Source organism: Equus quagga, chromosome 18, assembly GCF_021613505.1.
Source record: "Equus quagga isolate Etosha38 chromosome 18, UCLA_HA_Equagga_1.0, whole genome shotgun sequence".
NCBI lineage: Eukaryota > Metazoa > Chordata > Mammalia > Perissodactyla > Equidae > Equus > Equus quagga.
This window is the reverse complement of record NC_060284.1, coordinates 6,672,498-6,699,510: the sequence shown is the minus strand read 5'-3', so window position 1 is coordinate 6,699,510 and position 27,013 is coordinate 6,672,498. Positions and strand designations below refer to the sequence as shown.

At 43.9% G+C, this 27,013-nt stretch overlaps 1 protein-coding gene across 1 annotated transcript in view; it reads left to right on the top strand.

Moving 5' to 3' along the window:
• The first annotated feature begins 1,533 nt into the window (after window positions 1-1,533).
• The window catches only part of WLS (Wnt ligand secretion mediator), a 92,906-nt gene continuing 67,426 nt past the window's right edge, over window positions 1,534-27,013 (top strand). The window contains exon 1 of the mRNA XM_046645344.1: window positions 1,534-1,863. Coding sequence (XP_046501300.1) covers window positions 1,758-1,863 — 106 coding nt within the window. The 5' untranslated portion in view covers window positions 1,534-1,757. The remainder of the gene's footprint in view (window positions 1,864-27,013) is intronic.

Sequence of the window (27,013 nt, the reverse complement as noted above, 5' to 3'; positions counted from 1 at the left end):
AATAAACAATGACTATATCCCCAGAATTGTTAAGAACTGTTAGACTCCAGGGAAATGGAGTTTTATGTACATAAGGTTCAGTACCTGTCCTTAAGGAGATGGGAAGTGAACACCTCTATTAAGTGTAATCTGCCTGGAATCTTCCAGAAGGGCAATGAAAGTTCAGGAACAGAGTAGAGGAGGAGCGAGGTCTTGTGCTATTCCCTTGGTGTGAAGAAAGTGTACGTCCAGGGGAGAGAAAGAAACCAGGGGTGTGAGGTGTGGTGGGTGGTGAAAATTGCACATGTGCCAAAGTGGGAGTCTTTCAGCAACGTAGTTGTACTGGCCAAGTGATCAGTTTATGAAACAAGGAGAAAGCAGGCCCAGGAATTCAAGGTTTCCTAGAGCAGGACATGTCTAAAGAGTCCCACACCGGCTTTCCCCCTGGAAGTTAAGTACCAGTATAAATATATCCTCACAAAGAGCCAACAAACATTACAACTTACATGTGTACCATCGAAATCAACTAAGGTCTCTTGCAGGCTTTTGAAATGCAAACCGTGAGCTTGCTTTCACATTCACTTACTTACTCATTCCACAGACGTCTATGCAGGACCTGCTATAGCTAGAATTTTGTTAGGCACCACGGGGCATACAAAGATGAACAAAACTCGGTCCCTATCCCCGTGGAGTTTCCGGCTCAAGGGTGGAGACAAACCTGTACACACAAGTCCCTACATTTGGAGGTAAGCATGTAAACACAGGGATTGTAGGGGCTCAGTTCCCGGTGATATAACGTGGAGGTGGTTTGGAAAATTGGAAAGCTTTTTCAGACGAGTTGACGTTTAAATAAAGTTTAAAACTCCGATGGAGTAGAATGAATATATTTTCTTTTAAGGCGCGAGCCAGGTCAAGGCTCTGGAAACCTTGGAGCGGGGGATAACATGGCAATGCACAGCGGGCTGATTTGGCTGGAGCGCAGGGTTCCTCCAGGAGGGCCCGGTTCCTCCAGGGGCGCAGTGGGGGATTCAGCGGGGTACGTGCCCAGTAACCGAGGCCGGGATCAGGTAGGAGGAAGCCCGAGCTGAGACTTTATTCTGCATCTCTGTGCTTTGGCTTAAGCATCTGTTGGGTCCCTTTAAAAATTCTCCTCCTCTTTCCTAAAGAGAGCTCTAGCATTCGGGGGTGGGGACCGTTTCCTAAAGTCAACGCGTAAGTTAAAGGTCTGCAAAGCTGACCACGGGTGATTTAAATCTCGCACCAGAAAAGGAAACGTGTGAGAGGCGGAGTAGGGGGGACCCACATAACAACAACATCAACCCCAAAACGACACCAGCCCCTGGCGGGACAGGCTGCCCGCCAGCCCCGGGAGCGGGACGCCAGCCCCGCCGCAGCTCCGAGCCCCGTACGGGCGGGCCAGGGGGAGAGGAAGAGAGGGAGGTGGGGAGGGAGGGAGGAAGCGCGAGAGGGAGGGAGGAAGAAAGGGAGGGAGGCGGCGTCATGTGATCCGCTTCCCTGCTCCTTTAAGCGTCCACAGGCGGCGGAGCGGCCACAATCACAGCTCCAGGCATTGGGGGAGCCCGAGCCGGCTGCGCCGGGGGAATCCGTGCGGGCGCCCGGCGTCCCGGTCGGTCCCATCCTCGCCGCGCTCCCGCACCCCCGAAGTTTTGCAGCGCCCAGAAAGGAGGCGAGGGAGGAGGGAGCGTGAGAGGAGAGGGAGCAAAAAGCACACCCTAAAACATTTATTTTAAGGAGGAAAGAAAAAGGGGGGCGCAAAAATGGCTGGGGCAATTATAGAAAACATGAGCACCAAGAAGCTGTGTATTGTTGGTGGGATTCTGCTCGTGTTCCAAATCATCGCCTTTCTGGTGGGAGGCTTGATTGGTAAGTGCGAGAGCTGCAAACTTTTCCCCTTTCTCTCTTTCGGGCCCCTTCCCTCTTTGCCTCTCGGGCTACTTGTTACAGTATCACTGCCTTGCTTCTATGATCTAATTAGTCCGGCTATTGTGCTTAAGAAAGCAGAGCTCCATGGGGCTCCGTGGGGCACAATCCAGTCTAGTGGCTAAGAGAAAAGGAGGGGAAAAACTTTTGGCCTAGTTTCAGTATCCACTTGAAAGGAAGGAGGGGGGTGGCGGGGGTGGGAATCTTCAGCATGGCGACGGATCGCGCGAGGAAGCGCTGGGTTACAAAGTTGATTGCTGCTCCCCGTCTCCCCCCGCTTTTTCCCGCGTTCCCCCCTTTTCCTCTCCGTTCCCTCCCAATCAGCTCCCGGAGGGCAACATAATCGACTTCATTAGGAACAACAGAAGAGTCGGGGGAACAGCGCCCGGCGCAAACCCGGAGCCCTGTTACCGGGCTGCGGTCCCCGCCTGTGTAAATGCGTTTGGTCGTCTCAGCTGGGGGGTGAGAGTTGGCATTTTGGGTCCCGACCTCCGCGCCCTCTGCTTCCTCGCCGCACCTCCCCGACCCCGCCCTCGCCCTCCCCGCCGTCTCGGTCGACAGGTCCGAGCGGTGGGCCAGGAGGCGGGATGGCGTGCGGGGCGGTGGGAGAAAGTCCTCGGCTGGCGCTGCGGGAAGTTGGAGAGGTCGGAGGGGAAAAGCGTATCCGAAAGGTGTTGCTTTTGGCCTTCTGCCCTCTTGAGAATCTCCCCTCTGCCACTTCTTAGAGCCCCGATAGCCGGAAAGTCTGGGGCCCCTGGTCCTCCCGCCGCGCCTGGGAGAGCGGCCCCCGCCCCCGCGCCGCCCCCCGCAGGTGACAGCTCCCCGGTCCCCAGGCGACGGCGCCCACCCTGGGAGACCTCCCCTGGCGTGCAACACCCGGACCTCTTGGAGCCAAACTGGCTTCCGGGTGAAGAAGATGGTCTCATGGACGTTCCACTCGGAAAAACTCTTCCTCTCGCTGTCTCTCCATCTCCATCCAACCTCCGGTCTCTGCACACTCGTGTCCCCCTCCCCCTCGAGATTTAGGACCTCCCGGCACAAACTTCGGCGCCAACTTTGCAACGCGCGCGGATGGGAGGTTTTGCTTCCTTATTTCGCGGATTGGTAAAACTTTGCGGAGTGGAGAGTCCACCGAGGGGCTTTTCCGCCGGTCCCTTTGCGAGAGCCCGCGCGGCGCGGGCGGCGGCGGCGTGGTGGTGGTGGTGAGAGCTGCACAAGCTTGGGCACTCGAGTCCTCTGTGTGGCGTTTTGTCGCCAGACTTGGGTTTGATGGGAACAAATTAAAGGCAGTCTGATTCTGTAAATCTCTGTAACATCCAAGCTAATTGTTTAAACAAAGGAGAGTGGGTAAAGCTTCCCGGAGGAGAGAAATTTCTGGAGGAGAGCATGCCTTTCTCTATGTATGTATCTACAAAGCAGAAAGGGCTTCAGAGTTTTCCAAGCTCATGTCCTCAATTTGGGCCAAACACCTTAATCTTTTTATTCCTGGAACCCTCAACCCCGCCAACGCACACGCGCGCGCACACACTCCGGTTGGGCTTTCCTGCTATGAGCTCCTGTTTGGCTACGTGCAATCTCCATGTTTCCCTGTATTGGATTTTTCGAGGCTCTTAATACATTGTCTGCTGGGAGCTGAAGGCTGCCTTCCCTGCGCCCTCACAGTGATTATGCAGCGGTTACAATTACACCTCTCGGCTCCGTTGATGAGCAGTTGCAGTTAGATGCCATTGGATCTTGTGTGATTTCAGTGGCAGACCATAATTAAAATTTCTTGCACCTTGTGCTTTCAGAATTAAATTGGCCTATTATCCCTGTCTGACCTTCATCCTCTTTGAGGTTTTCACACAAGCAGCGAACCATTACACGTAGTTCCCTGGTGTTTGTTGGTGTATGTTTCTTTTTCTTTTCTAAAGCTGACCTGCTGGCCTTGAAGAGCCCATTATCCATTGTTGCAGGTTTCTTAGGGCGCTTCTGGAACTAGTATGGTTTCTGGATTCTTAGGACTGTGGAGAAGGTCCCAGGGCACTGGTGAGTGGCTGCTGGACGTTACAGTTGCTGTAGGATCCAAACAGTTGTATGTTCAAAGAGGCGTTTGTCTGCAGCGAGTGGTGCCCATGGTTGCTTTTCCCAGAGAAATTGGTTAGTGACCACACTCAATAACAATCTCAAAAAGTTAGTGATAGGTCCTAACTCTAACTAGATTCCCCTCACTCAATAAACTGCTTTAGTTCCCACTTTCCTAGAAAAAGACAATATCCACGTATCACACTTTTTGGGGCCAGTTGTTGTGGAAGTTTACTGCTCAGTTCTCCTTCTGCCGATACTAAGGCTGGGTCCCCACTTCTAGCCAGAAGACCAGAAAGATCAGGTCCAGTCCAGGTTAAACACTTTGAACAACGTTCAAACGATACTAAGGCTGGGTCCCCACTTCTAGCCAGAAGACCAGAAAGATCAGGACCAGTCCAGGTTAAACACTTTGAACAACGACTTCCCCTTTATCTCGTCCATTTAGAGAGTAATTTTTTTTTTGTGGTTAGAGAACCCTAGGAATGTGGGTATGCCACCACGACCCAAACATAGGAAATAAATGTCAACAAACGGTAAGTGATATATTTTCCCACCAAACTTCCCTAAACTGGAAAGCAGGTGAAACTGAGCAGAGAATACAACTTCCACAAAGTGGGTGAGTGGAGTCGGGGTGGAAGGAGCAGTTCATAGGCTGGAAAGTCGAAGTCAAGTTCAGAAACTCCTCTTCTGCTCTCCCCAGCAAGAAGAGGCCTCTTCACTGCTCCGCTCTGCTGCTGCTTAAGACGTCAGGGTCCTGGGTGTGAAGTGTCTTTCTAATACATCTGCAGAGGCCAAGTGAGAAAGTAGGATCTTTGCTTTGATTTGGCCATAAAATGTGTTCCTTTTTGATCACTGTTGTCCCCGATGAAAGGAAACATGGCGTCCTAGGAAGGGGCGGGACTAGATGGCAAAGCTCCTGATTTTAAGGATGTGGGTACGGCACACACATATACACAAAACCAAAATACAGCCCCCCCCAAACGATAGGCCTACCATGCACCCCAAAGTGACCACTTAACCCCAGGCTTCAGTGTCCTCATTGGTAGATTAATGAGTTTAAAGTCTCTTACAGTTATAGAATTGTACGAATTTTCAGTATTTGAAAGAGTTTTATATGATGTTTAGACCGATGTTTGGTTACAGCTTTCTAGAACTGACAGGGAAAATTTAAACAGATAACAAGGCAAATGGGAGGGATTGGGTTTGGGTTTAGCCGGCTTAAAAACACCCCTACCCCAATGGCCTTCTTAGAACCAAGGTTTTTTGTGTGTGCTTGTTTTGTTTGTTTGTTTTCCTCATGCCAGTGTCTGTATACTGCTAAATCTTTAATGAGATTTTGCATTAGCTTCTGTAGTATTTAGAATTCATTTAAAAGTTTAAGAACCCCTGAAGGAAAAGAAAATATTTTTAAAGATACAGCTTAATCTTTATCCTCCTTAAAAATAAGCCTGCAGAAAATTTAAAAAGTAATTTTCCTTTGATTTCACGTTTGGTGAATTCAGTTCATGGAGAGGCAGCTGCAGGTGGTGGAAGGGGGAGGCCGTGGGGACCATGTGCCCTGAAACAAGAGCGCAGCCGATGAAAAATCGTGAACTTGAGTCCCTGGCCCATTATGTGCAATTTGCTCAGCTTCAAATTAGGCATGCCTGGGAGATAGAATGGTTGAAAAGCAGGTCACTTCCCACCTGTTCTAAAACTGTTACAAGTATGAAGATCAGGATTGGATGGATGGAAAATCATTGCATTGTTTTAAGCATACCCATGAATGAGAATATTCCACATGTGAACTCCAAAGAAGTTTCGACAATTTGCCAATTACTCTTTCTTTAGACAGGATTGCTCTTTCAAAAGCTCACTAAGTGAGCAGCCTTTTTTTGTTTGTTTTTTAATGCTGAGAATATTACATGTATAAATATAACACGTATACATACACACATATGTAATCAGTTTTCTCAATTTTCACACGGACGTATTTACTGTCTTTCAATAGTGTAGCTCATACTATTGTGCTATTATTGTTTAAATGGGAACTAGTAAGGGTCCTGATTGTGGTCCATTCATGTGAATTTTTGTTTCTGCTATTATCATTTATTTGGAAGTTGCAGAATTTTAAGAAATTAAATAAAATTACAGGCATGCGGAGTACGTAATGGTTTGCTTCCCAGTACAGTAGGTTTTAAGCTTGTGTGGCATTTATTATATTTTAGCATATATTAATAATGCAATACTTGTAATCCTGTACTGTTTGGGTATCTGGGGAGAATCTTGAAAAGAACTAATTAATTGGCTTTTGGTTGATGTTAGCCACTTTTTTTTTGTATTTGATTCTGCTTTTGATTTTGTAAAATTTCCTACCTAACTAAACCATGGCATTTTTCCCTCTTTGTTAACTACCAGAGTATCTGACGTGGTCTGTAGGAATACTGTGAAACCTCAAAAATTTCTTGTGAAGGATGGGAAATTTTTATAATTGAAGTTACGTTATTTGACTTGTAAAAAACTAAACTATCTTCTTGGTTATTGCAACAGAATCGTGCTTGTGCCAACAATCTCTTACCTTGTTTTCGCCTAATTGTTCAGTACAGACTGTCTAGCCTTCTACTGGAACATTCCCTTTTCCCTGTTCAAAGTGAGAAATATTTCCGTGAGATAATAGTGTGATGTGTGGCTCTGTAAGGTTTGCAAGTCCCCTGCCTGGAACGCGCGTCTAGACTAAAAGCCTTTCCTAGCTAGTTGACATTTTGCAATAGTTTGGCCTTTCAAAGTTTTAAAAATCTGTATAGACTGAGGAAAGATTCTTACCTTATCTCCTTCATAAAGGTGTTTCTATAGAGATTTAGAATTTGAGATTGGATGAAGGTCCTTAGCTTAGAGCTGACGTGTGTCACCTGCCTAATGTGTGACATATTGATCAGAGCCAGTGGTGTGCCCAGGATAGGCTACAGCGCTGAGACGGGGCCAGGAAAGAGGGCTTGGGAAGCCAGAGGTGGAAAAAAGCCCCTCTTAATCCTAGGTCACCGCAAAGGAGTTGCTATGATGAGGTCTCTAGCATCAAGATCGCTCTCACTCCTTTGCTGGGAATTTGAGAACATGTGAAATGAGAAGCCCTGTTAATTATACCGTCAAATAATTATATTAATATTTCATGTTGAAATAAATATATTAATGATATAATAGTTAACATGTGTTAAATGTGTGCTATGTGCCAGACCTTATCTAATTTATTCCGCGCAAAGCCTTGGCAAGTTGGTACTGTTGTACCCATTTTACACATAAGTAAACTGACGTGCAGAAAGGGCTAGTAAAATTGCTCAAGAGACCTTGCTAGTCAGGGTCAAAGCTGGGATTGGACTCCAGTCAATCTGAGATTAGAGCCAGAATTCTCAGCCATTAGGTAATCCTGCCCCACATCCCAAAGCTGTGACTTTTAGGACTGAATAAAAATGATGTGAATGCAGAAAGACATGACAAGTAACACCACAAATGCAACTGATTTCTCATTTTTAATCATTGGGTAAGATATCAAAAGGAAGAACTATCAACCAGTATGATAAAGGAAATGGAGTTCAGTTCTACATAGCAAAGCAGTGCCTCGCCCAGGCTGAGAGAGGACGCCTTTTGAGAAGTCTGCATATGCCAGTGCAACCAATGTCTTACAAGTTCTAACGAGTCCTTGTAATTCTATGAATCATTCAATTGGCTGAGCAGCCGAGTTCATTAACCATAATGTGTTTGAGTTCTGCTACTTTAAGGAAGATTATTTGATTTTGTTTTCTCTAGTTCATGATTTTAACATCTTTATATAGTTATATAAGTCTGGACTTTTTCAAAGGAAGAGAAGGGAGAAATCAACTGAAGTTGGAGAGGATTTAGAGGGTGTGAATTGGCAGTGATGGAGAGCAATTGAAAGAGGAGCATCTTGTTGAATGTTGAAAATTCTGTTCCCCAAAGGATAATTTTGTTTATATACACACCCATGCATAATAATGAGGGCATTTCAAACTGGACGCTTCCATGCTGACACTGTGAATAGGTACATTTTGTTCTTTGGGAAAAATGCTGATAGACTTTCTCTATTGAAAGATTTGCTGCCCTCAGTTTTGATCGAGACTCTAAGAGATGGTGGGAGACAGGAGCATCAAGACATGAAATGATCATGTCTATTTCCTTTGGATCTTGTGTCTTCTCTGAGGTGCTGTAGTGGTGGCCTGAGAGACAAGGATGCCAGATATGGACAGTTTCCAGAGAAGGTGCCCAGATGGGGATGGAGATGGGAATGGAGGGGAGGAGCCGGAGGTATTGAAGTTCTCAAACTTGATGATGAAATGTTTTGCAATTTCCCTTTTCATAATAGGGCTAATCTAAAAAGATTGCTAAATAACAGAAAAGAGCAACTCATATGTTTTAGGATAAAAAAATAACTAAGATTCTTTAGCCTTGTACTACTGCCTCTCCCACCCACCCCTCCACACCTCTAATTAATCTTTCAGGGGAGCAAAAGCAATACTCAGATTGTCACCTGACCAGTAGGGAGAGATTTGGCCTCTTAGGATTCGTTGCTTTTTGAGGATTTACTGGTTGACTGTGGAAAGCATTTTACATGTTTTGATCCATTTAATGATCATAACAACCTAGAGAAGCAGGCACTGTCTCCAGTTTTCAGATGAATCTGAGACTGAAGGAATTTTTCCGAGGTCACAGAGATCGTAAATGAGAGGTCTGGCACTCAGGCCCATGATCCGTGACTGTAGTCTAAGACGCTCTCCTCCTGTCGTCCCTTCAATTTCTACAGGGGACAAAGGTCGAGTATGATGGAACTACTGTGATGCTACACAGATTCAGCAGAAGATGAAAGCTGGTCTCCCCTTTTTCTGCTTCTCCCCCTTTCCCAAACCACATACCTCTGTCACTGCATGGGCACTAATCCGTGACCCAGTTACTTCCTGAGCAAATGATCCCAATTCCAAATACATATTAACTGCTTACGCCAGCCGATGTGAAGGTTGACTGGTGCTTGCAGGCCGTGCTGGGGAGGGCTGAACCTGAGAAAATTATACCCCAGCTCCCCGCAAAAAGAAATTATTACATACAGCGAAGAGCGACTGAGAGTTGTAATTGAAAACATGTCAAAATAACCGACGTCCTGGATGCCGCCTGGACGTAGCCTACACACTGGTCCTGAATATAGCTGCGAGGACAGGGGAGGGGCACGTGGGTGTGCAGAAGGGAGATGGCAGGAGAATATGGACTCAGGAAAGAAAAACTAAGGCTTTTGTAAACGTGTGACCATTTCTTTGGGACGCAGCTTCTACCTGGACTTTTAAACCCTACTTCCGATGCCGTCCACCTCCCCCAGCCTGAGCTCTGCCTGTTTAGATCCTGGGCCTCCAAGGACAGTCTTCTCCTCCATCTTTTTCCTTCCAGTTCTGTCCTCTTAATATTCTCTGGTAAAGGGGTGTTCTTTCTTCGCTGGCCCACGGGAATTATAGGGCCTTCTTAAACTTCTGGTTAATTCTCTGGGTTAACTCGGAGGCTTTATCCACAAAACACATTTCCAAGAAAGCAGAGGTAATTGAAAGAAGAGGCCAAGTTATTACATTTGTTTTGGCAAGGCATTATGATTTTTCTTTAGCAAGAAAGTCTGTAAATGATTGGCTCAGTTTTTTCTTCAAGCCCCAGATTAATAAGGCTAAGCTCATGAGAGCTGGTTGGGGGCCAGTCAACTGCTGCCTAGTCCTGGCTGAGTCCCTCCCGAAGAGAGCACGCCTGGTCTCAAGGCAGCATCATGTAGTGGAGAGAAACTTGACGACGGCCGATGACGTGTGGTCTCAGTGATCTCAAATAGGTCACAGAAGCTCCTTGGCTCTCGCCCTCAGCTGCGATGTGGGACAGAGCCCTGCCATGTCACGGATGACTCTCGTGAGGAATCTGCTATCTTGAGGACATGGCACCTGTTCGGGCGTCTCGTTGAACCAGGCCCACCAGAGATGTGATTCCCAGAGGACCTGTCCCTGAAACCGTCTGCTTCACCCCATATCCATCTCTCCTACTTTTCCTTCTCTGTCCCTCTCTGTTCTTAGATCTGGGGAAACTTAACCATGGCATTGTTTATTTTCTATCCTTTTTTTTTTCTGAGTCACCACTGCTTTGTCAAACACCTCCAGATTCATGGGTCTGTTGAGGCAGAGGGACTAGGAATAACCCAAAGCACCGCTCCGTGTGGGTGTGAGAGTGCACAGAGAGGCCATCCTGCTTTCCAGCGCTGACTTCCGTGTTCTAAGCAGATGTCGCCTCACGAGCCTTCCCTGGAGAATAGATATTGGTATTGTTGCAGAGAACTAGGAAATAAGAACACAAGTCTAAATCTTTCTCCTAAGGCGGGTGTATTTTACTCTCAAGAGAACCCCTCAAGCTTTTACTCAAGGTCTATCTATTAACTTTTGCTTTAGACACACTTTTACTAGAGCTTGGTTATGCCATTTTCTAAATCTACAGCAGTTGGGACAATTTGCCACAGAAACTCACCAGCAGCAGAGAGGTGTAGGATTATGATAGGTAACATGAGGACAAAGAAGAGAAAGGGGAGAACGCCCAGGGTTCCAGGGCCTCTGTGCTGTAGGTGGGTATTTTCCTATCTCAGCAGCCCCCTTGGAACCAGCCTGACCTGATAGGCTGATAGGATCATTGAATCTACTCTAAAGCTGTGTGATCTTTTTGCTTGCCATGAGTGTGGCTTTTTGGGTCCACTGTGTCCATCCACTTTGGTGTGGTTTGGCCTGAATGAAAGTGTGGAGCTTGTTGCTATTAAATTGTAAGGTTGGAAGGGCCTCGGAGACCATCCTGTCCTACCTTCTTTGAGGAGGAATCAGAGGCCCAGGAAAGGGAAGGGACTCAGTTTACACAATTAGAAGCAGAGCTATGGCTTAGACTCACATTCTAATGTCAGTCAGTGCTCCAAATGTATATGTGCTCTGAGTTTTCAGCATCAGGATCATCTGATTTCTGTCCAAGGCCGTAGAGATAACGTGCAGCAAATTCCCAACGTGTGGTTCCTATAGCTCTATTGACTTTGCTTTTACTTAAAAATAAGATACCAATGACTTAACGTCCTCTCCTTTTTCCTTTGTATACTTACTTTCTTATGGAACAATAGAATTAGATATGATGTTAAGCTGTTCTATGTGGAAGAACACTACAGAATTAAAAACACACACACAACTAAATTCCTTCTTGGCTTGCTGAGGGCGTGGTACATTCCCTTCCTCTTGCTTGAGAAAAATGTTGTAAATTTAAAACTTAAAAAAAAGATCCCCTGACTATGGTCCTTACTAATTCAACCAGAGTACCATCCTCGTGTTCAGTTTGAAGACGTCATCAATCAGAGGCATCTTTGACTCAAATTCTGTGAGTAACTTTTGAGCTTTCGGGGTCCGTTTGTGGCAAGCGTAATTCTGAAGTTGTAGTGATTTTGGGGGAAATGACATACCTTGTATTTTTTTTCAGTCTGATTTACATACAAAAGAAACAACATAATTGTTCATCCTTTGTTTCTACCATTTCTTCACTCTGAAGGTAATTGCAAGCAGAAAACTCAAATTGCCAAAGTAGGATTTAAAATGTTGAGGGCCCCGTGTGGCTGTATGTGACAAGCGTGTTTTTGTGATCCCGGAGCTGCAGATATTACACTGTAAATTCTTTCTTCTCTGCCTTTCTTTTTGTTGAAACTAAGTGGAGTCAGAAAGGATGATGTTTTCCTGCCTTCTCTGATTTAGCCATAATGAATGTTGATTTTTAAGTCTCTGTTTAACATGCTTGCCTTTGGGTGATCACAACCAAGAAGTTGGGTTCCATGTTTATTAAATCCAGCCTCTTCCAAGGCAGATCAGGTCTTTTTGAGGCTCTGTTCCTTTTACTCTGGGTTCTTCTGTATTTTATCTGCTCTCATTTAGGTTGTAACTCGCCCGAGAACGGAATGCCTCAAATGCAGAAAAGACACGTCCCACATTCCTTTCTTTTCTCTGTTCTGTTGAGCTAGTTCTGGCTTGTGGGAAATGGGCTCCAGCTTTAGTCCCTGCGTGCCTGGGCTAAGGGGAGTTGTAGATAAGACTTTTACTGCGCCAGGGGCCTTGCTGTCACTTTTAGAACACACCTCTTCTTAGAAAGGATCAGCTTCTCCAGAGTGGTGAGGTGGGGTGGGTGGAGTGGGGGCGCTTGGCTGTGATGGGCAACTCTGGGACTTTAAACATCCTTTTAGTCACCCTTCCTTCTAATTTTACAGAATTGGCAGGTCCACGAAAGAGTTGGTGTTAAATTCCCAGCCCCATTCTTTGAACATGCCCAAACAGAACAGAGTTTCACTCTGTGAGATGTGGTATTTCTGAATAATAGTTGATGAAGTGGAAAGAAACAGGATAATTTGTAGATACCCAAGATTTGTAGTCTAAAAGGATACTAAGGTCACCTTTCAATTAGCATTTTTTTTTTTTACAGATATCACAAGAATTCCCCCATTCCCCTCCTCCCCTACCTCACCCACTTGTTAAAAAAGAGAAAGAGAGAAAATATAGTTTGGGAGAAGGATGAGCCGTACTTTGGGGCTTTGAACAAAATCAGCATTGGTATGTCTTTGAGGCGATGATATTTCTGGGTCAGACTTGAGTGAGGTCCTGGTACCGGCTCAGTCCAGAGAGGCCGTTCGCTCTGTTCGAGTCTCACTTTAGGATAACTCTCCTGGCTGAGCAGAAGTGCTACAGTTTTTTGGAAAGTTGGCTTTGATGACTTGGGCTTCTGGTCGGATTCCTAGGAAGCAGTCACACTATAATGCAACATGGTGCTGGCTCAAGCTTTTCCATATGATGTTTCTGTTCAGTGATAAACTTACTGATCCTTCTGTCCAAGGCAGTCAGATTTCTGACTGATGGCTTGTGGTTTTATGGTTGATCAAAGGGTGTGAACTGGTTTGTTATCACACTTGCTTTGTAACCTGGACAAACTGTTAACATGCTATGAGTCTCAGTTTCCTCATCTGAAAATTTCTCCCTTACAGGGAGTTGTGAGAGTAAAATGAGAGAATATGTTGCCTGTGCATACGTGTTAGATCAGTCAATATGTGTTTGCCATTTCCCTGAATTTGAAGTTGTCGCTAATTAATTTTTTTTTTTGTCATCCTATGTCTGGTTAGGCCTATGATGGCAGGTTATCTCTGCCTCTTAGTGTATTGCATAAAATTAGGAACCCAGCAACCCTGTCTGACAGCCTTCTGTCAGGCATCCTCCATGCTAGCCAGCGGTTCGAGAAGCATGTTGTTTACACATTTGGTGAATTAGAGCCATTAACTTACTTTTTGATACAGTTAGTGGTAGTTTTCACCAGCGTTTAACTTGAGTCTTACATTTTGCTTTTTCAAATGCAAGACCGGTTTTCATGGCTCTTTATCTCATAGGTAAGCCCAGATAGCAAGACTGTTAAATGGATATCACCCAATACGTGGACGAGAGTTGCCATCCGTACTTGCTGCAGAGTGCATCCCAGTGGTTCTTCTGTTTTACATTAGAGAATTGGGGTCATCAGCCATTGGAAAATTGTCTTTTTTGCTTCTAGATGTAATGTAAATCACAAAGACCTTTGCAAGTCAAACTTCGAGGAAGAAATGATGATCTTTTATAAAATATTAACTACTACTGAAATATTAACTAGAATTATAGTGCTTTAATATAAGAAATTATAAATAAAAATAAATATGACTAGGGGGCTGGCCCCGTGGCCGAGTGGTTAAGTTCGCGCGCTCCGCTGCAGGCGGCCCAGTGTTTCGTTAGTTCAAATCCTGGGCGCGGACATGGCACTGCTCATCAGACCACGCTGAGGCAGCGTCCCACATGCCACAACTAGAAGAACCCACAACGAAGAATACACAACTATGTACCGGGGGGCTTTGGGGAGAAAAAGGAAAAAATAAAATCTTTAAAAAAAAAAAAAAATAAATAAATAAATAAATATGACTATATAAACCCCATAAGACTCTAAGTGACCTGACAGCGAGGACGGCCTGATCTGCCCACCTTGGTCTCCTGCGGTGACCACAGGGGAGAACAGGGTTGGTGTCCAGTAGACTTGTTGAAGAAATAAGTAGATAAATGCCTTGCATTTTGGACCTAGTGCAGAGCTCGCTAAAACACTTCAACCTTAAGGCCTGCCCCAAGACTTGTCACATTAATTCCAGGCTATTCTTTTATAATGTAAATGAGAGGAGGTTTCTTATTATTCGCTTGAACTTAAAAAGATTGTGTCACCCTCGTGGTTTATATGCTTAAATTTATAACAGTGTATAATTTTTGGAGTTTTGGAAAGGGACCTCTCCTATTGTATTGTGGAAACTAAGGCCCAGAGAAGTCGCAGTGAGAGAATAGATTTGGACCAAGTTTCCCGCCCGCTGGTGGAAGGCCTCCATACCTCTGCCTGCCATTACGCTGATTACTATTATGTTCGGTCTGTATATTTGGTCCTTCCTTGACCATAAAGGCAGAGAATGGACTGACTAGTTGTCTAGCTTGGTTGGTAAAGTTCACTGGGAGGAAGGGAACACACGTTAGTATATGTATTTCCAAATTTTGAATATTCAAATGAGAATGTTGAATGATCATTGAAATTTTGTGACTTGTCTTTAGGAAATAAATGTGTTTCTTCTGCTTCATGTAGTTTGCTTAATTTTCTGTAAACTTTTAAAGATGGAAAATTCATCTTTTTAAAGTTTCACTTCTAAGAATTTTGCAGGTGTATTTATGGGTCTTCTTAGAGATCAATAATGTATTTATGATGTCACCTTTTATACTGCCCTTGACAAGAAAGCATAATACATTCTAGTAACCACCTCTGCATTCCATTGTGTTCAGCTTGCGGAGCCGGTGGGCGGGAATGAATTCATCCACACATTCTTCCAGGTTCCTGAAGGAAGGGACTGAAACGTGCTGTGCTGAATATGTGCCTGCAGGCCAAGAGGAACCTGGGCCTGTTGACTTTCTGGTGGAGCCAGGTGGAGATGAGGGAACAGAGATTTAAGAAGCAGATGTAAGCTGAGAGGGAAGGAAGCAAAAGCCAAGGAGAAAGCCACACAAAGGCTGGACTTGGACTTCTCTTAGGCAGATCTTCCAGCTGGAGGTGCGAGTCTCGGAGGGGAGGGGACACAGAGACGGCACCGAGTAAGACGAGAGGGAGGTGGTGGTGACAAAGAGAAAATGGGGCTTGGAAGAAAGGCGACAGGAGGTCCTCCTCATCTGGGTCATCACGTCTTCATATACTGCCTCCCTGTACAATAATGACACTTTTTTTTTTTTTTTCCTATTCTAAATGTAAGCAAGAACTTTGGGGTCAGAAGGACTGGATACAAATCCTGGCTCCACCACTTGCTTGCTCTGTGGCCTTAAACAAGCTACTTAATCTCAGAGCCTGAGCTGCTTCATCTCTCAAATGGGTAAAGTGGGAGTAGTAGTGCTTGTCTCCTGACGTTGCTGTGAGGATTAAATGACATAATATGTGACAAGATTAAATGAGATAATATGTGTACACAATATGCCTGGCATATAGTAAACACTTTGAATATGCTAAGTACTATTTTATTATTAGTCTTATTCTTTTAACCCGGGAATGAGTTCCTTGAGTGAAATCACCCAGAGTTCTTTGGGAGGCTGGCATAAGAGGTTTTCTGCCTGCTCTGAACCTGGCTATACTATACTGGTTCTGAGAGATGTAGATGGTTCTAGAATCAGGTTTAGATTGCTTCTGTGAATTTAAAATCTGGTGACTAGAAACATGCATTTTGTCCCCTCCAAATTTTTATTCATATTTTAAAATAAGAATACAATGATGTTAACAGAATTAAAAAAAGGAAAAAATCCTCCTGAAATCCGTCATTTTAATACAACAATTCTGTGTTACTTTTTTATTCTTTCACCTTCTGTGACTGAGTATTTCTGGTTTTGTGCAAAAGCCTAGTTAGCAGAGGCTCCAAGTTTATTGTTTATGCCTCTACCAATTGTCTGTTTACTTTGGAAATTCAGCAGTCAGTTCCTCCTCTCCTCCTTCTAAACTCTTCTCTAACACTTAGCTCAGGATGCCTTGTTGAGCCACTGAACCATGGGAAATTCATTTTCAAAATCTGCTTAATTGCTGTGAGACTTTTAATTTGTTCTGGATGATGGTGCTAATGTCTGGGAACTGGGACTGAAGCCCTCCGAAGTTGTTAATTCAATCAGCCCTGTGCCCTGCCATGCCTAATGAAGGGGGGCATCCAGACCCCTCTCACAAAGGCGGGGGTGTCCCTCCTGACCACCTCTTCAAAGATGAATAAGAGGGGCCCCACAGTTAGGTCGAACACTTGGGGCAAATTACCAGGGTGTCAGTCCACATTATCCAAACCTCTGGATTGTGCCTCCCCAAATAATTATTCGGTAGGTTTTGTGGAGGACCCCAGAGCTTTAAGGCCTAGGTTTTGTGTGCCTGTTGTTCACACCTGCTAATCTGAAAAATTCTTTAATCACTGCAGTTCTGTCGTGGCTCTGTCTATAATCTGTAAGATCATAAACGTCACCCCCAGACTATTGATATTCACGTTAACACTGAAGTTTTCCGTGGCGAGACTGGTGAAAGCTTGCTCTGTCCTCATGATAAATTAGCTTGTTTATTCCTCTTCTGCTTATTTCTATCCTGCTGTTGGTTAGTGTAATGAAGCAGAAGTCCATTGTGTGTGTTCATTGGGTAGCGATCCTCTGGCACCAAAGGGGGTAATTGAGTAGAAAGGCAGAATGCTGTTGGTGCATGGGAGAAGTTAACACCACATGAGGTCACCAGGCTTCAAGCTTTAATCAATGTGGACACAATGCAATTGAGATTTTGAAAAGGGTTTGTTTATAGTGTGAGAGTAAGGGTCAGTAGTTAATTTGAAATGCTGTAGGTGTGTTTTCCTTGAACCAAGAAGGTACAGAGCATGTGTCATAGAGGATTGTAAATATCCTCAAGGGAGGGATGTAATTGGGGTGAGGTGTAAAAAGAAGGGCATTTAAGAACGTTGGTGCACTTACTATTGACCCATCCGTGTTTATACTTTTACCATTCTTCAAAATGGGAAGAAGGCTGTGGAAGAAACACGTAGTATAGAGGCACAGCTCTACCAAGCAAGAACTTTTCTATTTTAAAGCAGTAATTTCCTTTAGGAAGATATTTGGAGTGCTACAAAATATTGCTAATAGTAGTACTGTGTGCTAATTCTAAAAGAATTCTCACTTTGAGAAGTTTACATCTTCTAGGTCTTTTAATTGCCATGGCTTGAATGAGATATTATGAAAACCATTAACCCCCTACCTGTTCATGCTGCTGACCTTTTCCATTTCAGGTTCAGGCTATACCAGGCATGTCTCTCTGCTTTTCAGATTATCTTTGGCATTTCCCCCCACTATTTAATTACCTAAGTTTCAACAGCCAGTAACACCATGGTTTTATAGTCACAGTTGCTTTGGCCAATTTCAAAGTAGAGAAGGTCCTGTCCTTTTGTGGCAGGGAAACTTTGCAGGCCAACATCTGGTTTTCAGAACCGACTACAGGAAAAGAACGCAAAGGTTATGGTGGAGCCAAGGCTTGATGTGACTCTGAGATGCTTTGTCAAGCGTGTATTAAACCTGGGCGATGAGTTCATACTCCTGATTCCACACTTTTACAGTGCTTTTATCCTCTTCAAAGCACTTTCATAGAAGTCATCTCACTTGATCTCACCAACACTCTAAGATAGGCCAGTCCACCGAGGATATTCCCATGTCAAAGTTTTGGAAACTGAGATGGAGAATAGCTGTGTTGTGGTGAGTTTTCTTTGAGAAGATTTAATTTGGTGAAATTTATTTATGCTGGGAATTACTCTAGGGATTTGAAGATTAGTTGCCATATGATGATAGGATGAAGAACAGGAAAAATGCTTAGTTTTTTTTATAGAGAATGGTTTGTTATAGAAGTCACTGTATATTAACCAAACATTACTTTTCAAGCTATCTTCCAGGACAAGTATATGCCATCTGTGGCTCGTCTTCTTCACTTTCCCCCAAGTAGCACTAAACAATTGTTAAACAAATATGTAGAGATTATCTATTTGAAGGAACAACAAATTTTAGCCTGCTGAGGGTCTCCAGATGTTTTGGTCTTTCCCTAGGCAGAATCTGGGTCTTTAGAACCCTTAAAAATCTTAAAGCAGCAGCCAGGGAGTGCCTGGGAGATGAGGGTGAAACTCATTGACTAGTTTTAGCTGGTGAGTGGCGCTGTGTTATGGCACCCTCTGGGTGAACTCTTCTGTGGTGTGCCTTTCTCCCTTATTTAAGACATGCCAGTAAATTTGCACTGAAAGGCCATTTTTGGTGTAGATATGCTATCCCATAGAATGGATGTACCATAATTAAATTACCCAATCTCGTATTGTTGGACATTGATGATATTTCCAATTTGGGGGCTATACAATAGCAATACTGGGAAAACCTTCCTCGTAGTTAAATATTTATCCATACCCTTAATTTCCTTAGCAATTTCACTTTGTGAATTTATCTTAGGTCAAAAGGCACATCCATTTTTAAAGATTTTTATAAGCGCTAACTTGCCTGTCAGTGATCAGTATAACCACCATGTAACCTATTAGTCAAGTCTAGAAGTGTCTGTCTCCCTGTGTCTTGGCCAGTACTGAGTGTTACTTTTATTTAAATTTTTTTGCCAGTGTGCCAAGAATATCTTTTTATTTTAATGTACATTTCTGTAATTACAAGTGAGGGCGAACCTATTATCATATGCTTCCCAGCTATTTATATTATTTTATGACTTGCCTGGTTCTTTCTTTCCTTTAGTATGCTATTTTCAAAGCTGATCATCCCTGTAATACAACTTCTTAGAGATCGGGGAAAGAGAGAAGACTTAGGGGAGAATGGTTCAGCTGAATTCTATTGGTGGCAGAACCTGAGTTTCCTCTGTGGCACTTTCCTCTCACCAGTCTCAGTCCCGGTGCTTGAAGAGAATCTTCACCTCTGACTCCAGTGATGGGCATGTGACCAAGCCACAGTAGACATGGGGCTCAAGTTAATCCAATCACAGTGTAGTCTGAGGATTGTGTGGAAACTACCAGGAAGAAAGGTCCTCTCTTTTTCTTACTGAACATGAACCCAGTTAATATGAGCCTGGAACTGCGCGAGTCCTTCTGATGAAGCCTGAGAATGAAGCTAATAATATGTAAGGTGGAATTCAGTGACTGTGGAGACGGGAGATCTGTTGATGCAATTTGATTTCTCAAAACGACCACTATCTAAAGACCATTCTGTCTCTGGACTTTTTTCAACTTCGCTTTACTAATTGATTGATTAATTAATTTTTGCTCAAGCAACTTTGAGTAGGATTTCCTGTCTCTTGCAACCAGAAGAGCCCAGACTGATGTACTTGCTATGTCTTTGGTTTAAACATAGGTTCATGGACACTACTACTCTGCTGCAGAAGGTGTATTTGGAGAGTTTGCTCGTGTTTGATGGAACAGTTCTTCTGTAACAATGAAAAAGTAAAATCAGGTGTGGAACCAACCTCTGTTAGACACAGTTCTTCCAACTAGAGCAGTGGTTGAAATGGGGTGTGTGTGTGTGTGGGTATGTGTGTGCTGTACCACTGTCCGAGCACCAAGTGGCTTGTGAAGATCATTAGTGACAATTCCTGGAACTTGGCCAGGTTGCTGGCTTTGAAGCGAAGCTCATTGTAACACGTGCTCCTGCTGGGCTGGATGTCTCTGTGAAATGGATGGCAACAGGATGTCCCAGCAGCTAAAATGAGGTTCTTGAAGGCACAAGAGAAGTTTTAATGACTGTCCAAGCAGACCAGTATTTCTGGGGAAGGTTGGGAAGCTTTGGTAGACGTTACGATGTCTCTAGGTTTCTTTGGGACATCTAGGAGTCTGTGAGGAGGAACAAGGAACGAGCCAGCGCATGTTACTACCATCTCTGAACTGGATTAGTCATGGGCTGCAGAAGAAGTGCACACACAGATTTGCCTTTGAGCAACCTAAATTTGATTGGAGAGACAAGATCAGTAAAATAATGCAGTTTGTTGTTAAGGTCAAAGTTGGGTGAGATAGACGAAGTATTCTAAGCACTTTTTAGATCAGTTAAAAATATTTTTTTGAAGAATTAGGGAGTTGGACCTGGGCCTTTGAAGTCTGGGGTGGTCATTTGAAGCACAACTTGCTGTGCGTAATCCAGGACAAGATTAACCTCATTCAAGGCACTGAATGAAGAATGCACTTCATAGAGCAAGCCATGAGCCGACTGTCAGGAGAGCTGGCTCGGCCCCATGTGCCTTCTTAGACATATCATTCAGTCCCTCACACTGCTTCCTGCCTTTATTATTTGCTAAGTCGACCTGGTAATGTCTTGGCAGATAAAAACAGAGGCATGTCTTTCCTCAAAGCCAAACGTGTTGGTCTTTTCTACCTATTTCTTTTCTTTTTGTTAAAGGCACTAAAATAAATCCCCAGAGTCTTTAGGTTACCTACACATTAGAAATTTGTTGTAGATGGTGATTAAGGTATATCTTAGCACCTTGCTAAATTCTGGGGAATACAAAGAGGCGCAAGACATGACAGTCTGCTCATTTGTGGTATTATGGACAGAAAGCACTGGATGTGAGACTAACGAGTTGAGATCTCAGGGAATCTCCCACTGCTGGCTCCGAGACCTGGTTTGCTTTTAGGATCTCATCTATAAATGGCCCCGGATCTGTAGGCTTGAATAAGATGACGGATGGGAAGGCACTTAGTGTTTGTAATGCACCGAAGACAAATAAGCTGGCACTATCTTAGCTGAGTAGACGGGCAGGACAAGTATAAAAATGTCATTAATAAAACAGAGCAGCATGTCATAAAAATATTTGGTAATATTAGTTGAGCATTTAGTGTGCCGGGCAATGTGCTGAGTGTTTTATATGTATCATCTCAACCCGCTGAGGTGGTTGTGCTGGAACTGTAATCTTTGTCTAACTTGCTGTTTTCATGTTTAAAGGTCTAGAGAGACTCAAGATCCTTAAAGCAGTGGTTTGGACTTCCTTAACTTGTTGATTTTCTTTAAAAACCCTCTGTTCTAAAAGTAATGGAGTTTGGGGGACAAAACCTGGAGGTGGCTATAAATTGATGAGAAGCTTTATAAATACCCATAGGACGGGCATTGTGTTAGACATTGTGGGCAAATCCATTGAGCCCAGGGCCTTCCGTCTGTGTTTCCCTTTGTGAACTCTTTTGCTGAATGTCCCGTCATTCTTTGTGAGATGAGGTCCTGTTCACCCTGTCTGCTTTCACGACATCAGTGTTTTAGGAACTCTCCACAGCCTGGCTGGATTGTCTCTTTGGGCTATGAACAGATTGTGTGGGTGATGAGACAAGTAGGAAGATACTCAGCAATCAACAAAGGCGGGTGGAAAGCTCTTTCTCTTGCTCTCAGAATGGAGCTGGGACACAAAGGGAACTTCGTTAATCATGGCTCCTTTGTCATCAGAATGCTGGAGGCATTTTTTAAAAACACTATTATTTTGTCCTCTGTCTCGCCTGAGTTAAACCAATTGTTAATGGCTAATCGAGGGGTTAAAAATTTCCCAGACGTGGTGGGGCAGAATCAGCGTGACTTGATGAGGGAGTGGGTGGATTCTGCCTGAAAAGCCATGTCGCGTGTCGTGGCAGGCTTCTTGCACACATAGCACTGGTCTAGTGGGAGACCCTTGTCCAAGATCTACATGGTGGTAGATTTATGCTTAGATTGTGAAAATTTCATGTGTGTATGAGGATTGGGGGAAGAGAGGACTGAGACTTGGAGGTTTTGGTGAGTTTACAAGATTGGGTTACTTTGTAGGACCAAGTCCCTGAGCAAATGCGGAGTGGAAAACTCAAGCATCTCATTTTACTGAGCAACCTTGGACCACGGGGTTAATCTCTCTGTAGTTGCTTTCTTAGAAATCAAAGGAGGATAATAATCTTTGGTTCCCACTTAACAGGTGTTGTGTAAAATAATGGGACTGTAAATGCTTTGACTGCCCTGGAGATGAAGAGATAGGGAAAATTCTCTTAAGTATTATTCATATTTAATATGGAAAGATGCATCAGTCGAGGTGTTTTTTTTTTTTTGAAAACCTGTTATTCTTTTAGGTTTAGCAGAGGTGCCTTAGCAGAGGTTGACTTTGTAACAATTTTATTTTCCAAGACAGGTCCTGCAAATTTACAAAGTGGTTGGTTTTCCAAGAGGAGAGCTTGAGGTGAGCCCTGTTCTGTCCCTTCCCTGAATCTAGTGGTGAGATGTTTTATAATGAATTGTTGGCTGAGGGCAAATCAAGGGTAGTGAAACCCCTCATCAGCTATTATCCTAGTATCCTCTAGCTGCGTGTCTGTTTTCTTTTAAAAATTAAATGCGGTTTTGAAGCCAAAATAGTGAGAGGTGGCTGTAAATTCTAAGAAAGAGGCGTCACAGTGTCTTAGGGTTGGAGGACGGAAGAAAGAAAAATCAAGCTGCTTGATTCTTGGTCTTCTTTACCCCTCTGCCCGGTCCTTGATCACCTATTCAGAACAGAGGGAAGAATGCCCTGCAAGGTCTCCCCTCTTGGCTCTGACTCACCTCAGTGATATTTCCTTCACAGGCAAGACTGGAATTTACCTCTCCTATTGTGGTGAAGAGCTGGTTCTTCTGACCAGTGGCGATCCCACTGCCCCCACCCTCCATTTGTCTGTTTTCAACAGGAATTCGCAATTTCCCAGTTCTTTAGAGAAACAGCTCCTTGTTTTGTAACGGGCTTGGGAGTTCGTCTAGTCCAGCCTCACCCACGTGTCTCCCAACAGAGACGACCTCCCTGCCAGCTCCTTTCCATTCCATTGATGAGCTGCTCACTAGACAGCTTTGTTTAATTTTTCAAACCAGTTGAAATACTATGCTGGTTAAATGTTCTTTCTTATCATTCAGTGGAAAATTGGCTTCCATTACCACATTGTAATTTCCACTCATGAATCCTGGATTTTCCTTTTGGAATAATCTAGAACACGTGCTTCCCTTCTGTTAGATGGTGGCCTTTCAAATAATTGAGAGTGACTATTATTTCTCTCCTTTGAATTTGTCTTTCCAGGTGAAAAATGCCCCTTATTTGGTTTAGACTCTAACTTACCATACTTGCTGTCCCTGTCTGGTGATTGTATTCCCAGTCAAGATTAAGTTTACCCCTGCTACCATGGCAACCAGCTACTGCTTGTGGTTTCTACTTAGAGAAAACCACCATTTTCCTGTTTTCAGTAGAAAATCCATAATTCAAAATTCAACTTGCTAGTATCCTTAGAACAAAAACATTGATATTACTGGTGGTCTGCTTATTGCAGAGAACACCAAGTTCTACAACAGTCGCTGCACCGGTCTTGCCATTTTAACTCATGTAACTTATGCCAGATGCATTTCCCATATGTCAGCACTGGTTTTTCCCATTGGGAGAAATAGTGTGGCCTAAGACAAAGAGAGACTCGGGATGGATGGATTCAGGTTCAGACCCCAGTTCAGCCACTTGTTAGCTGTGACCTTGGATGAGTTATTTACATTTCAGAGCCTCATTTTACTTGTCTTGAAATGGAGATAATGATATCTACCAGTTACTGCTGTATAAGAATGAAAATCAATCGAATAAAATCCCCTAGCACAATGCCTGGCACATAAGAAATATCTAGCAAATGGGAGCTGTTGTAATCATTTATAATTTGTAGGTGACAGCCTGATGCAGCCCATCCAGCATGTAGGCAGCTGTAATGGGTATGAATTGTTGAGAATTTGGAACCCCTGTAGTAGCCGCAGCCTCTGAAATGAGAATGTCACAGAACGGCTTAATGGAGTATGAATTTTTCTTGTAATCCTGGGTGATTGAGGTAAAGCAGTTCTCAATCAGGAGTGGTTTTGTCCCCAAGGGATATTTGACAGTATCTGGAGACATTTTTGATTTTTACGACTTGCCGGGGAGGAGGATAGGTGCTACTGACAATTATACTGGCATCTAATGGGTAGAAGCCAGGGCTGTTGCTGAATATCCTACAATGCACAGGACAGCCCCGCCCCGCTGTCAGTCCACCCAAAGGTCGGCAGTGCTGGGGTTGAGGCCCCTGGTAGAGGGATCGGCAGGGCAGCTGGGGTACTGAGAGGGCACTGGCAAGTGTGGTTTTCTGACTGTGAGGAGCCAAGTCTTTGGACAAAACATTGAAATAAGATGATGATGTAGTGTTGCTGTAGCTCTAACCTCAGATAGTCCAGCCCTGTAGACCTAACATGCCTTTCTAAAACATCAGTCTTTTCAATCTTCCCAGTGTCATGTGCTAATGGTTGTACCTATCTTATTTCCTCATGCTACCCCTATTAAAGACGTGACTGATCTAAAAGGTCTATTCTCGAAGTAGTGATAATGTCAAAGAAATGGGCAATCAACCAAAAATGAATTTAAAATGATTTAATAACTTCAGTTCTTTATTCATATTGTCGAGAGACGGTAAAGCAGGCATATAATCTGTAGCAACACCTCTAGAAATCCCCCTTTTATTTCCCATCCACACTGATGCTTCCAGCCTCTCTTCTAAAATCCCCCGATTTCCCCTGATACAACTCCTCCCCAGCCCGAGCCTGTCTCTTCTACTGTCCCCTTTCTCTTGATTGCGTATCATGAAAACCCAAAGAATGCATCTAGCAATAGGTGAACCCTCATTGTATGAAGGGGAGGGCATGCAGCAGAGCAGGCCAGACCAGCGTTCTCTTTATCAGCAGGGAGGGGGAAGGGTTAGGGAAGACCCATGCTAACACTTTGGGCTGTCATTATTTTCTAATAATTTGTGAAAATAATTGTGAAAAAAGATGTTATAATCCCATTTCGCTGAGGAGAAAACTAAGGGCTAATTCTCTGTTCCTTCAAACAACAGGCTGCTTAGGGTGTCCCTGGGATATTTCTCAGGGATGACATCTTAGATGTTCAGGTTAAAATTCTGCGAGAATCATCTCTGATTGTTGGGACTGTTCACTGAGAGACAAGCAAAACCCTTGTTTGTAATGACTCAAGATCTGGACCTTCTAGTTCCTGGAGTGTTAATTAACACATGCCTTGCGGGGAGAGGACAGGAGAGACAGCAAGGAGTATGTCACCATCTCCCACCAGATTCCTCTCTGTCTGTGGGCAGCGTTGTTATTATCAATAGTTAACATTTATTAAAGCCTCAAGGCGTGCGCAGGGGGTGGAAATATGCTCTTTCTATCAATTCTTTTACCTTCACAACAAAGCTATGAGGTGGGTGCTCTCAGTAAAATTTTACAGGGGGAAACCGGCATTTTGGAAGGCTATGTAAATTGCTTAACTAAATTGCTAGGAAGTAACGGAGCTGGGATTTGAACCCCAGATTTTCTGAGTCTAGAGCCCTTGCTTTTAATTTTTCTTACTCTGTCTTTGTGGATGCCTCCAGCAACGTAAGGAACACTTCCTGTGGAGGCAGTTCCCTTGCTGCACTGTAATCGTTGTTTTCTCTTATGGAATTTTTCTGTAGACGGTAATCTGGGTAAATTTTGAAATATATTAAGAACCCAGCAGTTTAAATGAAAATCTGAATGAATGTTCTGAATTGATGTCTCATTAGCAAATTTTTCAATGATCTTTTGGCTTAGGGCAGGGTATGCCACGACTTCCATTTCTTCTGAATAATAGACTCGGCTCTGTTGAGCTTATTTCCATCGTCCTGAAAAATAGAGGTTGGACATGCTCCAAATTATTTCATTGTATTGGAATGTCTTTGTGTTGTTTTATACTGTGAGTGTATGTGCTATTGGCTGGAAGCTGGAATGGTGTTTTGTTTTTTTCCCTAAACATTTTTATGATGTCTGGATTGGACCCACTTTACCATAGTATATATCATGGGGGGGTTTATTTCATTGTGCTGAATACATCAGTATGAAGTTTTATGTATACAGTTGGCTGTAACTTCCTTGCTTTCTGGAATAGTTCATTGGTCTCCCCAGTTGTTGGAAGATAGACAATACCCTTCCCAACCCCTAACAGCAACAGAATAGAGTTGGAGGATTAAGGTTTCATCCTCTAACAGATGTGAAAATACAAGGAAAAGGAAGGAGAAGGCGCCTAGATGGGCAAGCTTTGGCAGCCTGTACTCTTGACATATAAATTGACCCTAATTTAAAAGGACTTTTCTTTAACTTTAAAAGATGACTTTCCTCACAGCATAGAGTATATAAATTCCCTTTTAGAGTCATAGAATTTGTAAGTTAGAAGTGTCTAGTAGTTAAAATACTGCCTTTTACAGTTGCGAGAACTGGGGTCCAGGCTTGGTTGAATCGTTTGCCTGATTAGTGACACATCTGACATATCTAGTACTAGAACTCGACAATCCTGATTCCTGGGATGATTCATTCCTTCAAGAGTCTTCTCAAACTTGCAGTGGTTCAGGAATAGCAGACCAATTTGTGGCCTGGAATTGAAGCTCTAAATGAAGAGTGCTCGTGGAATGTTAACGATGGAGAAGGCCCTAAAGGCTGGCTTTCCGTCCCCAACCCGTGCGCACAGGTCCTCTGCACTGTGACTCAGCAGGTGTCAAGAGCAGGAGCACGTCCACTCACACAGGTGTGGGCAGCTCATTGTCTCCCACCGGTCAGGTTGACTTTGGATCCTCTGATTTTTATTGATCTCAGATTCCCTTCCCTAGAACTTACAGCTTTGGAACCACCTAGAATAAATCTAATTCCTCTTCCAAATCTTAGTCATTCACATGTTTCGCCTTTTGTCTGTAACCGCCTCCCCCAACATACAAACTGAGCTCTTTACTAACAAGCTCTACACTTCCAGCTTCTACACATTCTATGTGTGATATGACATATCACTCCTTTTCCTTTGATTCCTCTCCTAGCAAATGACATTATCATCCATCTGCTGCCCGTGAAAGAAACTTGGGGACATCCTTGACTTCTTTCTCTCACCTACA